General features: G+C 44.6%; 1 protein-coding gene across 2 annotated transcripts in view; it reads left to right on the forward strand.

The window, feature by feature from the left end:
* The window catches only part of EGFL7 (EGF like domain multiple 7), a 29,947-nt gene that overhangs the window by 4,019 nt on the left and 12,234 nt on the right, over positions 1-13,694 (forward strand). Inside the window, exons 1-2 of one of the 2 annotated variants that reach the window (XM_060757484.2) lie at positions 4,775-4,886; positions 11,359-11,541. In XM_060757484.2, coding sequence (XP_060613467.2) covers positions 11,462-11,541 — 80 coding nt within the window. In that variant the 5' untranslated portion in view covers positions 4,775-4,886; positions 11,359-11,461. Of the gene's footprint in view, positions 1-4,774; positions 4,887-11,358; positions 11,542-13,694 lie in introns of those variants that run through there. The other variant, XM_060757483.2, reaches the window with a different exon arrangement.

Here is a 13,694-nt window from a genome sequence, read left to right on the forward strand (position 1 = left end):
AGTGCAGGCCAAGGTCTTTAGGCACTGCACCCAGTGTGCCAATCACCACTGAGACAACCTTGACTGGCTTGTGCCAAAGTCTTTGCAGTTCGATCTTTAAATCCTCATATTGTGACAACTTTTCCAGTTGTTTCTCTGCAATCCTGCTGTTGCCTCAGATTGCGACATCGACAATCCATACTTTGTTTTTTAACATGGTCATGAAGTCAGGAATATTGTGCTCCAGAACTCTGTTTGAATTCGGAAGTCCCAGAGTAGCTTGAAGTGTTCATTCCCTGTAAAGGTGGTCCCAGTGGTGATGGGCACACTGGGTGCAGTGCCTAAAGACCTTGGCCTGCACTTAAACACAATAGGCACTGACAAGATTACCATCTGCCAGCTGCAGAAGGCCACCTTGCTGGGATCTGCATGCATTATTCGCCCATACATCACCCAGTTCTAGACATTTGGGAAGTGTCCGACGTGTGATCCAATACAGAAAAGAAGTTAAGTTTGGGGACCGCAATCCCTCACGAGAAATAAGTTTTAATTCATTCTAATCCTGCCCCTTTGCAGGTTGGTGGATGCTGGGATATGCAGTGGATGTGGTCTCCAATGGTTGTGGTCCCACCAGTTCTTTGTTGCAGGCAGATGGTATTTGTGGCACAAGATCCAATGAATCATCTGAATCAATGAATTATTATTATTATTATTATTATTATTATTATTGGGTTGTTGTAGGTTTTTCCGGGGTATATGGCCATGTTCTGGAGGCATTTTCTCCTGATGTTTCACCTGCATCTATGGCAAGCATCTTCAGAGGTAGTGAGCTATGGGTGAATGTTTCAACTGACCACCTTGATTAGCATTTGATGGCCTGGAAGTGCCTGGAGCAATCTTTTGTTGAGAGGTGATTAGATTCTTTTGTCCCACCCTGGAACAAACTAATGGGCAATTCTCAGTAGAGGGGGCAGGAAATGGGCTTTTCAAGGCCTCGGTCGTTGCTAAAAGTGTGGGTTGTTGTAGGTTTTTTCGGGCTATATGGCCATGGTCTAGAGGCATTCTCTCCTGACGTTTCGCCTGCATCTATGACAAGCATCCTCAGAGGTAGTGAGGTCTGTTGGAAGTAGGAAAATGGGTTTATATATCTGTGGATATATAAACAGACCTCACTACCTCTGAGGATGCTTGCCATAGATGCAGGCGAAATGTCAGGAGAAAATGCCTCCAGAACATGGCCATATAGTCCGGAAAAATCTACAACAACCCAGTGATTCCGGCCATGAAAGCCTTCGACAATACATTATTAAACCCTCCTGTTCAAGGAGTTCCACTGGCTGCCGTTTACCTACCAAGCCCAATTCAAGGTGCAGGTGCTTACCTACAAAGCCCTGAATGGTTTGGGACCTTCCTACCTGCGTGACCGCATCTCCGTTTATGAACCCATGCGCTCCCTTCGTTCATCTGGAGAGGCCCTGCTCGCGATTCCACCTGCGTCGCAGCCGCGTTTGGTGGGGACGAGGGACAGGGCCTTCTCTGTGGTTGCCCCCCGACTCTGGAACACCCTCCCCAAAGACGTTAGACTAGCACCCACGTTGGCAGTCTTTAGGACAGTGGTTCTCGACCTTCCTAATGCCACGACCCCTTAATACAGCGCCTCATGTTGTGGTGACCCCCAACCATAAAATTATTATCATTGCTACTTCCTAACGGTAATTGTGCTCCTGTTATGAATCATAATGAAAGTATCTGAAATGCAGGATGTATTTTCATTCACTGGACCAAATTTGGCACAAATACCCAATAATGGAGCTCCATGCAGTCATGTTGGCCTTGGAGGTGTCTATGGACAACACCAGCTCTTTGGCCTAGAAATTGAGCACCAACCCCCAGAGTTGGACATGACTGGACTTAATGTCAGGGGAAAACTTTTCCTTTCCTTACCCAATATGCCAAATTTCAATACTGGTGGGGTTGGAGGGAGAATTGATTTTGTCATTTGGGAGTTGTAGTTCCTGGGATTTATAGTTCACCTACAATCAATGAGCATTCTGAACCCCATCAAGAATGGAACTGAATGAAATTTGGTGCACAGAACTCCCATGACCAAGAGAAAATACTGGAAGTGTTTGGTAGGCATTGACCTTGAGTTTTGGAGTTGTAGTTCATCTGCATCCAGATAGCACTGTGGACACAAACAATGATGGATCTGGATCAAACTTGGCATGGATACTCAATATGCCCAAATGTGAACACTGGTTGAGTTTGGGGAAAATAGACCTTGACATTTGGGAGTTGGTTGTTGCTGGGATTTATAGTTCACTTACAATGAAAGAGCATTCTGAATTCTGTCAACGATAGAATTTGGCCAAACTTCCCACATATAATCCCCATGACCAACAGAAAATATTGTGTTTTTTTATTGTCTTTGGTGACCCCTCTGATACCCCCTCGTGACCCCCCTCAGGGGTCCCAACCCCCAGGTTGAGAAACACTGCTTTAGGAAGAACTTGAAGACCTGGCTATTCAGATGTGCCTTCCCAGAATAGGATAACCTCCAGCACCATGTCCCAGAAGCACTTTATTAGAGTTAAGACTCTCTGCACATTGCACTTGCCCAGAATCCCAACATACCACCGTCACATCCAGCACTTTTTAACCTCTACCCATTATTGGCCCAGCCTGTTTTTAATGTGTAATAGTGTAATGTATTGTCGAAGGCTTTCATGGCTGGAATCACTAGGTTCTTGTGGGGTTTTTTGGGCTATAGGGCCATGTTCTAGAGCAGCATTTCTCAACCTGGGGGTCGGGACCCCTGGGGGGGTCGCAAGGGGGTGTCAGGGGGGTCGCCAAAGACCATCAGAAAACACAGTATTTTCTGTTGGTCATGGGGTTGTGTGTGGGAAGTTTGGCCCAGTAGTATCATTGGTGGGGTTCAGAATGCTTTTTAATTGTAGGTGAACTATAAATCCCAGCAACTATAACTACCGTCAAGGTTTATTTTCCCCAAAAACTCCACCATTGTTCACATTTGGGCATATTGTGGATCCGTGCCAAGCTTGGGTCTGATCCATCATTGTTTGAGTCCACAAAGCTCTCTGGATGTAGGTGAACTACAACTCCAAAACCCAAGGTCAATGCCCACCAAACCCTTCCATTATTTTCTGTTGGTCATGTGAGTTCTGTGTGCCAGGTTTGTTTCAATTCCATCATTGGTAGAGTTCAGAATGCTCTTTGATTGTAGGTCCCAGAAACTACAACTCCCAAATGACAAAATCAACCCTCTCCCCAACCCCACCAGTATTCAAATTTGGGTATTTGTGCCAAATTTGATCCAGTCAATGAAAATACATCCAGCATATCAGATATTTACATTACGATTCATAACAGTAGCAGCATTACAGTTATGAAGTAACAACAAAAATAATTTCATGCTTGGGGTCACCACAACATGAGGAACTGTATTAAGGGGTTGCGGCATGAACAAGGTTGAGAACCACTGTTCTAGAGGCATTTCTCCCGACGTTTCGCCTGCATCTATGGCAAGCATCCTCAGAGGTAGTGAGGATGCTTGCCATAGATGCAGGTGAAATGTCAGGAGAAATGCCTCTAGAACATGGCCCTATAGCCCGAAAAAACCCACAAGAACCTAATAGTGTAATGTTTTTGTCATTGCTTATGTTTTAATTTTTGCTTTGTATTGTATTGTTATTGTTTGCTGTTGTTGTGTTGAGGCCTTGGCCTTTGTAAGCCGCATCGAGTCCTTCGGGAGATGCTAGCGGGGTACAAATAAAGTTTATTAATAATAATAATAATAAATTATTATCATCCATGCACTCAAACGCCATTGGAGACCACATCCACTGAATACCCCTGTATGGTTCCGGTCCAGCATATCTGTCCGAATGTATCTCCCTCTACGTCCCACCCCGGAATTTGAGATCATATGGGGAGGCCCTGCTCTCGACCCCATCGCTATCACAAGTGAGGCTGGTGGGGACGAGGAGCAGGGCCTTCTCAGTGGTGGCCCCCACCTGTGGAACTCACTCCCAGGGGAAATCAGGGCATCAACATCCCTCCTTGCCTTCAGGAGGAAGGTAAAGACGTGGCTATGGGACCAGGCCTTTGGGCATCCTGACAATTAGATATGGAAACCAGATGGATAGGACCGATAATGTGCGGAAAGTAGAACCTAAACTATGAGTCTGTTAAACGCTGACCAGCAATGAGGTTTGTATTGCTTTTATTATTTTAATTGCTTTTACGGGTTTTATGGCTGTTTTGCCGATAATAATGATTGTTTATGTTAATTGTTATCATTGCTATAATTGCTGCCGTTACTGATGTTATGTTTTTGTTGTCATGTAATGCGGGCATTGTGCCTTGCTCGTGTAAGCCGCCCTGAGTCCCCCCCCCCCCCCCCCGGGGGTGAGAAGGGTGGGGTATAAGCGACCATAATAAATAAATAAATAAATATCCCAGCATCCACCAACCTGCAAGGGGCAGGATTAGAATGAATTAAAACTTATTTCTCGTGAGGGATTGCGGTCCCCAAAATTAAATGCAATTTCTTTTCTCCCTTTTATCTTTGCCAAAAAGGTGCCAGTTTCTTTCCAAACTTGCTGAGAGCTGCCTCATCATTTCCTATAAGGCGAAGCCAGGAAATACAGAGAGATGTCGAGTATTTAATTTGATATATATATATATATATATATATATATTCAAAAACATCTCTGGCTGTTATTATTAACCCTGGGAGGTTGAAAGGGAAGACTGATAGCAAAGAGGAAACAAGAGAGTGGTTGGTTCCTCTAGGAAGGGTTTATTTCCTTTCTCTCTTTGGACTCTTTCCCTCCATCCATTCCTTCATCCAAGCCACCCAAACTGCATCCCTTTCCAGAGGAAAAGTGAGTAGACACGTTTGCCAAAAGGAAGAGACTCTTAACTAGAAATAATAAGGATGTATATATCATTTAACTGAAGCCAGATCATGAGATAGAGGAGCAGAGAGGCAAGGCTTTTTGGGAAAGGAGCAAAAAGGCGTGCGCTTTTACGCAGCCAAAAACTCCCTCTTGTTTGAGCTGTTTTGCAATTGAAAAAAACAGTAAAAGGAGCCCAATTTTGGTCAGCATAAAAGAGGAGAGGGTTTTTGTAAAATCTCTAGAGAAATTCGTCCTGCAAATCGGTAAATAAGCGAATTGAAGGGAAGGGAAGGGAGGGAGACCCGTGCGTAAAAGTCTGTGCGTAAAACAAAGGCAGAGAAGAAAGGAAAAGGGGAGAGAAAAGGATTCTGTGGTTTATGTCTCTCTCTCTCGTTATATACTTACCTATTAGTTCTTGTTACATCGAGGGAGACACTTTTAAAAGTTTGTTTTGAGATAAATATGTATATATTTGTAAATAAACAAACCCTTCCATGTGCAGCCGAGGTGGAAAAGCGACTTTGGGAAACCATCTGATCAAAAGGGAGAAAGGTCTGTCTCCACCTGGTGGCTGCAAGGAAAAAGGTTGCCATTTGGATTGCTTTGGGTTTGGATCCAAAATATTGAGTGAGCAACCCCTTTTCACTGGGTTGCTGTGAGTTTTCCTGAACTACAACTCTCACTATGGTGGGTCAGTCCCCTCAAAGCCCTCCAGTAGGTTGAGTTAATCATGGGGGTTCTGTGTGCCAAGCTTGGACCAGGTCCATCATTGGTGGAGGTCACAGTTTCCCTGGTTGTGGGTGAACTACAATTCCCAGAAAGGAAGCTCCATTTTCCCCAACCCCCCCTCCCCCCCCCCCCCCCCCCCCCGTAATCAAATTTCAGTATATCAGGTCTGTGTGCCAAGTTTGGTCCAAGTTTGGATTTAATGTATTGTCGACGGCTTTCATGGCTGGAATCACTCAGTTCTTGTGGGTTTTTTTCGGGCTATATGGCCATGTTCTAGAGGCATTTCTCCTGACGTTTCGCCTGCATCTATGGCAAGCTTCCTCAGAGATGAGGTCTGTTGGAACCCCTTTTTCCTCAGTTCCAACAGACCTCATCTCTGAGGCGAAACGTCAGGAGAAATGCCTCTAGAACATGGCCATATAGCCCGAAAAAACCCACAAGAACTGGGGTATTTGGATTGCTGAAGGCTTTCATGTCCGGAATCACAGGGTTGTTGTAGTTTTTTTCGGGCTATATGACCATGGTCTAGAGACATTATCTCCTGACGTTTTGCCTGCATCTATGTTAAGCATCCTCAGAGGTAGTGAGGTCTGTTGGAACTAGGAAAAAGGGTTTATATATCTGTGGAATGACCAGGGTGGGACAAAGGACTCTTGTCTGCTGGAGCTAGGTGTGAATGTTTCAACTGACCACCTTGATTAGCATATAATGGCCTGACAGTGCCTGGAGCAAACTTTTGTTGAGAGGTGATAATAATAATAATAATCATCATCATCATCATCATCATCATTCTAACATGTGAATTCCATTTTAATCTTTACAGGTTGTAGATTTTGACTTGTATATGTTTGAAATGTGAGACACATTGGGTGTCAATCAAGTGATAAAAGTGGGATGATGAGGATGATGGTATGGATACTTCTTTTGACCCGTGTGAGGCACCTCCCAACCTCTGAGGATATCTGCCATAGATGTGGGCGAAATGTCAGAAGAGAATGCTATATATAAAGCCCATTTTCCTAGTTTCCAACAGACCGCCCAACCTCTGAGGATGCCTGTTATAGATGTGGATGAAATGTCAGAAGAGAATGCTTCTGGAACATGGCTAGACAGCCCGGAAAACTCCTAGCAACCCATTGATTCCGGCCATGAAAGCCTCCAACAACACACTGATACCAAAAGGCATTTCAATGGGACCTCGGTATCCACTGCGGTTTGATACCCAGAACCTTTGTGGATATCAAAGAGTGGTGTATTATTTAGAGTGATATAAAATGGCAAAACCACGGTCCCCTTTTGGCATTTTAAAACAAACCAAAACATTTTCAAGCGACGGCTGAACCCATGGGTGCAGAATTTGGGGGTTTGCAGAGGCTGGCTATACAATACATTCCTCTCCGTGCCGCTGTTTGTTGGAACCGTATTTGGTTCCCACCACAGTTTTTATGCTTTCCATGCCTTGGCAATTAATGAAGTTCTGTTTTGTGGGCAGATAACGACGTTCCGGCGGTTCAATCCGACGTCTTGTTCCCACATTCCAACAAACAGCGCCGTTGCCTAAGCGAAAACATGGCTAGGCTAATGGGAAACATGCTTTCCAAAATGGGGAACATCGCTATGTAAGCAATGTGGGGTGCATCTACATTGTAGAATTAATGCAATTTGAAACCACTTTGCTTAATACTGTGGAATCCTGGGAGCTGTAGTTTTACAAGATCCATAGACTTCTCCTGGGTGCATTTAGAATTCATTCAGCTTGTCACCACTTGGCTTAATATTATGGTTTCCTGGGAGTTGTTGTTCGACAAGGCCTTTTACCTGGGTGCTGCTGCCTCATCAAACTACAACCCCCAGGTTTCCATAGCATTCAGCCTTGGCAGCTAAAGTGGTTTCAAACTGCTTTAATTCAACAGTGTAGATGTGCCCCCCCCCCACCAAAAAAAGCACCAGGAAGTCATTTATATTGGGATTTGTAGTTCACCTGCAATTAATGAGCACTCTGAACTTCACCAATGATGGAATTGAACCAAACGTGGCACACAGGACTCCCATGACTAACAGAAAACACTAGAAGGATTTGGTGGGCATTGACCTTGAGTTTGGGAGTTGTAGTTCACCTATATCCAGAGAGCACTGTGGACTCAAACCATAACCAAACTTGGCATGAATACTCAATATGCCCAAATGTGAACACTGGTGGAGTTTGGGGAAAATAGACCTTGACATTTGGGAGTTGTAGTTGCAGGGATTTATAGTTCACCTACAATCAAAGAGCATTCTGAACCCCACCAATGATAGACTTGGGCCCACACAGAACCCCCATGACCAACAGAAAATTTTATTTCTGATGGTCTTTGGTGACCCCTCTGGCACCCCTCTTGTGACCTCCCCCCCCCCCCCCCCCATGACCAGCACTGGTGTAGTTTGGGGAAAATAGACCTTGGCATTTAGGAGTTGTAGTTGCAGGGATTTATAGTTTGCTTGCAATCGGTGAGCACTCTGAACTCCACCAAAGATGGAATTGGACCAAACTTGGCACACAGAGCCCCCATGACCTGTGAGAAATACTGGAGATCTTTGGCGGAAATTCACCTTGATTTGTGAGAGTTGTAGTTCACCTACATCCAGAGAGAACTGTGAATCCAAACACTGGGTGGTTGTCGTTTTTTGGGGGGGATATACGGCCATGTTCTAGGAAAATGGGGTTTATATAGGAAAATGTGGTTTATATATTTGTGAAATGTCCAGGGTGGGAGAAAGAACTCTTGTCCACTTGAAGCAAGTATGAATGTTGCAATTGGCCACCTTGATTCGCATTGAATAGCCTGGTCGCTGCAAAGTCAATCAGTGAGGGTATCTCCATAGAAGTCTGTTGGAAACAAGGCAAGTGGGGTTTATATATATATATATCACTGTGGAATAATGTCCAGGGTGGGAGAAAGAACTCTTGTCTGTTGGAGGCAAGGGTGAACATTGCAATTGGCAGCAATCAACCATGCTTTGAAGCTACAAGGCCATTAAATGCTAATCAAGATGGCCAATTGCAGCATTCACACTTGCCTCCAACAGACAAGAGTTCTTTCTCCCACCCTGGACATCATTCCACAGATATATACAAACCCCACTTGCCTAGTTTCCAACAGACCTCACAACCTCTAAGGATGCCTGCCATAGATGTGGGTGTAACGTCAGGAGAGAATGCTTCTGGAACATGGCCAAAAATCCCGGAAAACCCACAGCAACCCAATTCTATATATAACCTCATGATTTGAAACTGGAGATGCTGGAAAATTTTCAGACTTGCTGATTGGTCAAATGGATGCCAATACTTGTATTTGCTCTCCTTTTGAGTTGGGCATAAGACCTCTTGACACTTGAAAATCGTTCTCCAAAATAGTTTCAAACATCGTGTATTTTTTGGTTCCATTTGGGAATATAATGCCAGTGACTGTTCTGAAAGTGTTTGAGAGGGTCAAGGGTGCTTTTTGGATTTCAACACAACACTTCACTTGCGTGTTTGTGTCAAACACTTAAAAATCTCTCCTGGTTAATATATAACTTTGATGTTGGTTAGATATGGAAGGTCAGTTCCCCTCCCAAATCAAATTTCGGCATATCACGTATGTGTGCCAAGTTTGGTCCAGATCCATAGTTGTTTGGGTTCATAGTGCACTCTGGATGTAGGTGAACTACAACTCCCCCAAATCAAGGTGAATTTTCCCCAAAGACCTCTGGTATGTTTTGCTGGTCATGGGAGCTCTGTGCGCCAAGTTTGTTCCAATTCCATCTTTGGTGGAGTTCAGAGTGCTAATTGATTGCAGGCGAACTATAAATCCCAGTACCTACAACTCCAAAGTGTCCAGGCCAATTCCCTTCAAAACCCACCAGGATTCAAATCTGGGCATATTGGGTCTTCATGCCAAGTTTGGTCCAGATCCATCATTGTTTGGCTTCACAGTGCTCTCTGGATATAGGTGAACTACAACTCCCACAAGCTGAATTTTCCCTAAAGACCTCTGGTATGTTTTGCTGCTCATGGGGGCTCTGTGTGCCAAGTTTGGTCCAATTCCATCATTGGTGGAGTTCAGAGTGCTCTTAGATTGCAGATGAACTATACATCCCAGTACCTACAACTCCAAAGTGTCCAGGCCAATTCCCTTCAAAACCCACCAGGATTCAAATTTGGGCATATTGGGTCTGTATGCCAAGTTTGGTCCAGATACATTGCTATTTGGGTACATAGTGTGCTCTGGATGTAGGTGAACTACAACTCCCACAAGCTGAATTTTCCCTAAAGACCTCTGGTATGTTTTGCTGCTCATGGGGGCTCTGTGTGCCAAGTTTGGTCCAATTCCATCTTTGGTGGAGTTCAGTGCTCATTGATTGCAGGCGAACTATAAATCCCAGTACCTACAACTCCAAAGTGTCCAGGCCAATTCCCTTCAAAACCTACCAGTATTCAAATTTGGGTATATTGGGTCTGTATGCCAAGTTTGGTCCAGATATATTGTTATTCGGGTACATAGTGCGCATCTGTGTAGGTGAACTACAACTCCTCTAAATGTATTATCATCATCATCATCATCATCATCATCATCATCATACTTTTCTCTCTTGATCGAGACCCAAAGCAGTTTGGCCTATGTGTATGAAATATATCATCATCATCATCATCATCATCATCATCATCATCATCATCATCTTACTTTTCACTTTTGATCGAGACCCAAAGCAGTTTGGCCTATGTCTATGAAATATATTATTACTAGCTGTACCCGCCATGCGTTGCTGTGGCCAACCTTCCCTCCCTCTTTTTCTCCTTCTTCCTTTCTCTCCTTCCCTCCCTCCCTCTTTCTCTCCTTCCTTCCCTCCTTCTTTCCTTCCTTCCCTTTTTTTCCTTCCCTTCTTCCTTCTTCTCTACTTGTTTCTTCCTTCGCTTCCTTTACTCTTTGGTTCCATCCTTCCTTCTCTCTTTCCTTCCTTCCCTCCCCCCCCTCTTTCATTCCTTCTCTCCTTCCTTCCCTCTCACTTTCCTTCCTTCTTTCACTTTTTTTCCTTCTCTCTTTCTTTCCTCTCCTTCTCTCCTTGTGAATCCCAGCGACTACAACTCCCAAATGTCAAGGTCTATTTACCCCAAACTCCACCAGTGTTCATATTTGGGCGTATTGAGTGCTTGTGCCAAGTTTGGTCCAGATCCATCATTGTTTGAGTCCACCGTGCTCTCTGGATGTAGGTGAACTACAACTCCCAAACTCAAGGTCAATGCCCACCAAACCCTTCCAGTATATACTGTTGGTCATGGGAGTCCTGTGTGCCAAGTATGGTTCAATTCCATCATTGGTGGGGTTCAGAATGTTCTTTGATTGTAGCTGAACTATAAATCCCAGCAACTACAACTCCCAAATGACGAAATCATAATTTTTTGAGTGATGGTCACTCCTTGTGTTGTGAGGCGTTTCGTTGCCAAATTTGGCGGCATTTCATTCATTGGTTCTTTTGTTTTTAAGGTACTAATTATGCACAGAGTATTTATATATATATAGATTATTATTATTGTTGTTGTTGTTGTTGTTATTGTTATCATCATCATCATCACCATTATCTCTCTTGCTCGAGACCCAAAGCGGTAGAATACAGGTTGTATACAAGGATTTAATAATACTAAAAACATACAGAAACTCTGTTCCTCCAGCAAATATATTCATTTTGCATTTTTCCTTTTCTCCAGGTTTGAGGCTCGAACAGCAACAAGCAGGACTTGTGTACCTCAACACCTTGGGCACTCCTTTTATGTGAAGCCGGGAGAAAAAGGCACAGGAAAAGGCCCGAAAATGAGAATGATCACCAGCTTCGTGGCAGGATATGTCCTCATTCTTATGGCGTCTGATGTGGACTGTTTCTCCAGATCGGGGTAGGTTTTCCCACTTTTGCATCCCTTCAAATCGGAGTACTTTTGGATTTGGAGTTTTGTTTTGAATACACAGAATCATAGAATCAAAGAGTTGGAAGACACCTCATGGGCCATCCAGAACAACCAAGCAGGAATATTGCATTCAAATCACCCCTGACAGATGGCCATCCAGCCTCTGTTTAAAAGCTTCCAAAGAAGGAGCCTCCACCACACTCTGGTGCAGAGAGTTCCACTGCTGAACGGCTCTCTCAGTCAGGAAGTTCTTCCTCATGTTCAGATGGAATCTCCTCTCTTGTAGTTTGAAGCCATTGCTCCACTGCGTCCTAGTTTCCCAAGTTCGCTCCCTCCTCCCTGTGGCTTCCTCTCACATATTTATCCCTGGCCCTCATCATGTCTCCTCTCAGCCTTCTCTGCTTCAGGCTAAACATGCCCAGCTCCTTAAGCCACTCCTCATGGGGCTTGTTCTCCAGACCCTTGATCATTTGAGTCGCCCTCCTCTGGACACATTCCAGCTCGTCAATATCTCTCTTCAATTGTGGTGCCCAGAATGGGACACAATATTCCAGGTGTGGTCTAACCAAAGCGGAATAGAGCATGGGGAGCATGACTTCCCTAGATCTAGACAGTATGCTCTTACAGATGCAGGCGTTTACAGTTGGCACTGATGGAGAGATGCTTCCATAGCATCGACTGGTCTTGAGTCTCAGGATCAGAGTGATGGACCCAGCTTTCAACCTGTGTGATCAGTCTGTTGAAAAAGTCCTCCTGGTTTTCCCCAAAATCCTGTGAGCATGACCTTGCCTACTGAGAGTTGGGTACGTGCCTTCTTTGGAGGCGGTGAGTCAGGATGATTCCATGGCATCAACTAGACTTGAGTCTCAGGATCAGAGTGATGGACCCAGATTTCCTCCTGTGTGATGAGTCTGTTGACAAAGTCCTCCTGGTTTCCATGGCATGTCATTGTCAAGACAGCCTGAGAGTATTGGACTCGTTCCTGCTTCTAGAAGAGTGTGAGCAGCCAGGGGACCCAGAGAACGGATACCTTATGCATCTGAAGATCATCTTGGGTGGTTTTTTCCACGGACCCCACACTCATCTTGACATTTTGGATTTGGTGGAGAATGGTTACGCGGTGATTTTCTAAAATGGCGACCTCCACTTGGTGGATGGTGTGTTCCTCAATAGCAGAGTGGGGTCGCCCTGGAATTGGAGCTGTTTCCACCATAGTCTGACCACGTTTAAATGAACGATGCCAGTTCTTGACTCCATCATATGATGGGGAATCCTCACCATGAACCTCTTCCATCTCATCGAACGTCTCCTTTGATATACAGCCTTTCGAGTAAAGGAACTTGGTGACTTCTCTGGATTCCACTGGGTCCATTCTCAAACCTCACACCACTTTCGCACCCGTCACATCAACACCGTTCTCAGTTCTGAGCTGTAAATTGGCACATAACCTATAGAGACTTCTATCACTACACATGTGCAGTTTCGGCACCCTGTGTTAAATAGAAGTGGGTCAGGGGAATTATTTCCAGAATACCCCTCATATGTACATGGGTGGTGTCTACATGATGGACTCAATGTAGTTTGATTCTGCTTTGCTGCCTGACTCCATGCTGCCGTTTGTAGCTGGATTGTTGGAGGTTTTTTCGGGCTATATGGTCATGGTCTAGAGGCATTCTCTCCTGACATTTCGCCTGCATCTATGGCAAGCATCCTCAGAGGTAGTGAGGTCTGTTGGAACTAGGAAAAAGGGTTTATATATCTGTGGAATGACCAGGGTGGGACAAAGGACTCTTGTCTGCTGGAGCGAGGTGTGAATGTTTCAACTGACCACCTTCATTAGCATTTGAAGGCCTGGCTGAGCCTGGGGGAATCTTTTGTTGAGAGGTGATTAGATGTGTCCAACTTGGACACAGCATTTTATTTGAGAACCCAGAAATGCTGAACCACTCTCACAACCACCATGTCAGACTACACAGAGAAGCCATTGAAATCCACAAGCAGGTGGACAATTTCAACAGAGAGGAGGAAACCATGAAAATGAACAAAATCTGGCTACCAGTATTAAAAAACTCTAAAATTAGAACAGCACAACAACAGAGAGGAAACAAACAAGGGCATCTAATCACCTCTCAACAAAAGAT

This window comes from Anolis sagrei, chromosome 11, assembly GCF_037176765.1.
Source record: "Anolis sagrei isolate rAnoSag1 chromosome 11, rAnoSag1.mat, whole genome shotgun sequence".
NCBI lineage: Eukaryota > Metazoa > Chordata > Lepidosauria > Squamata > Dactyloidae > Anolis > Anolis sagrei.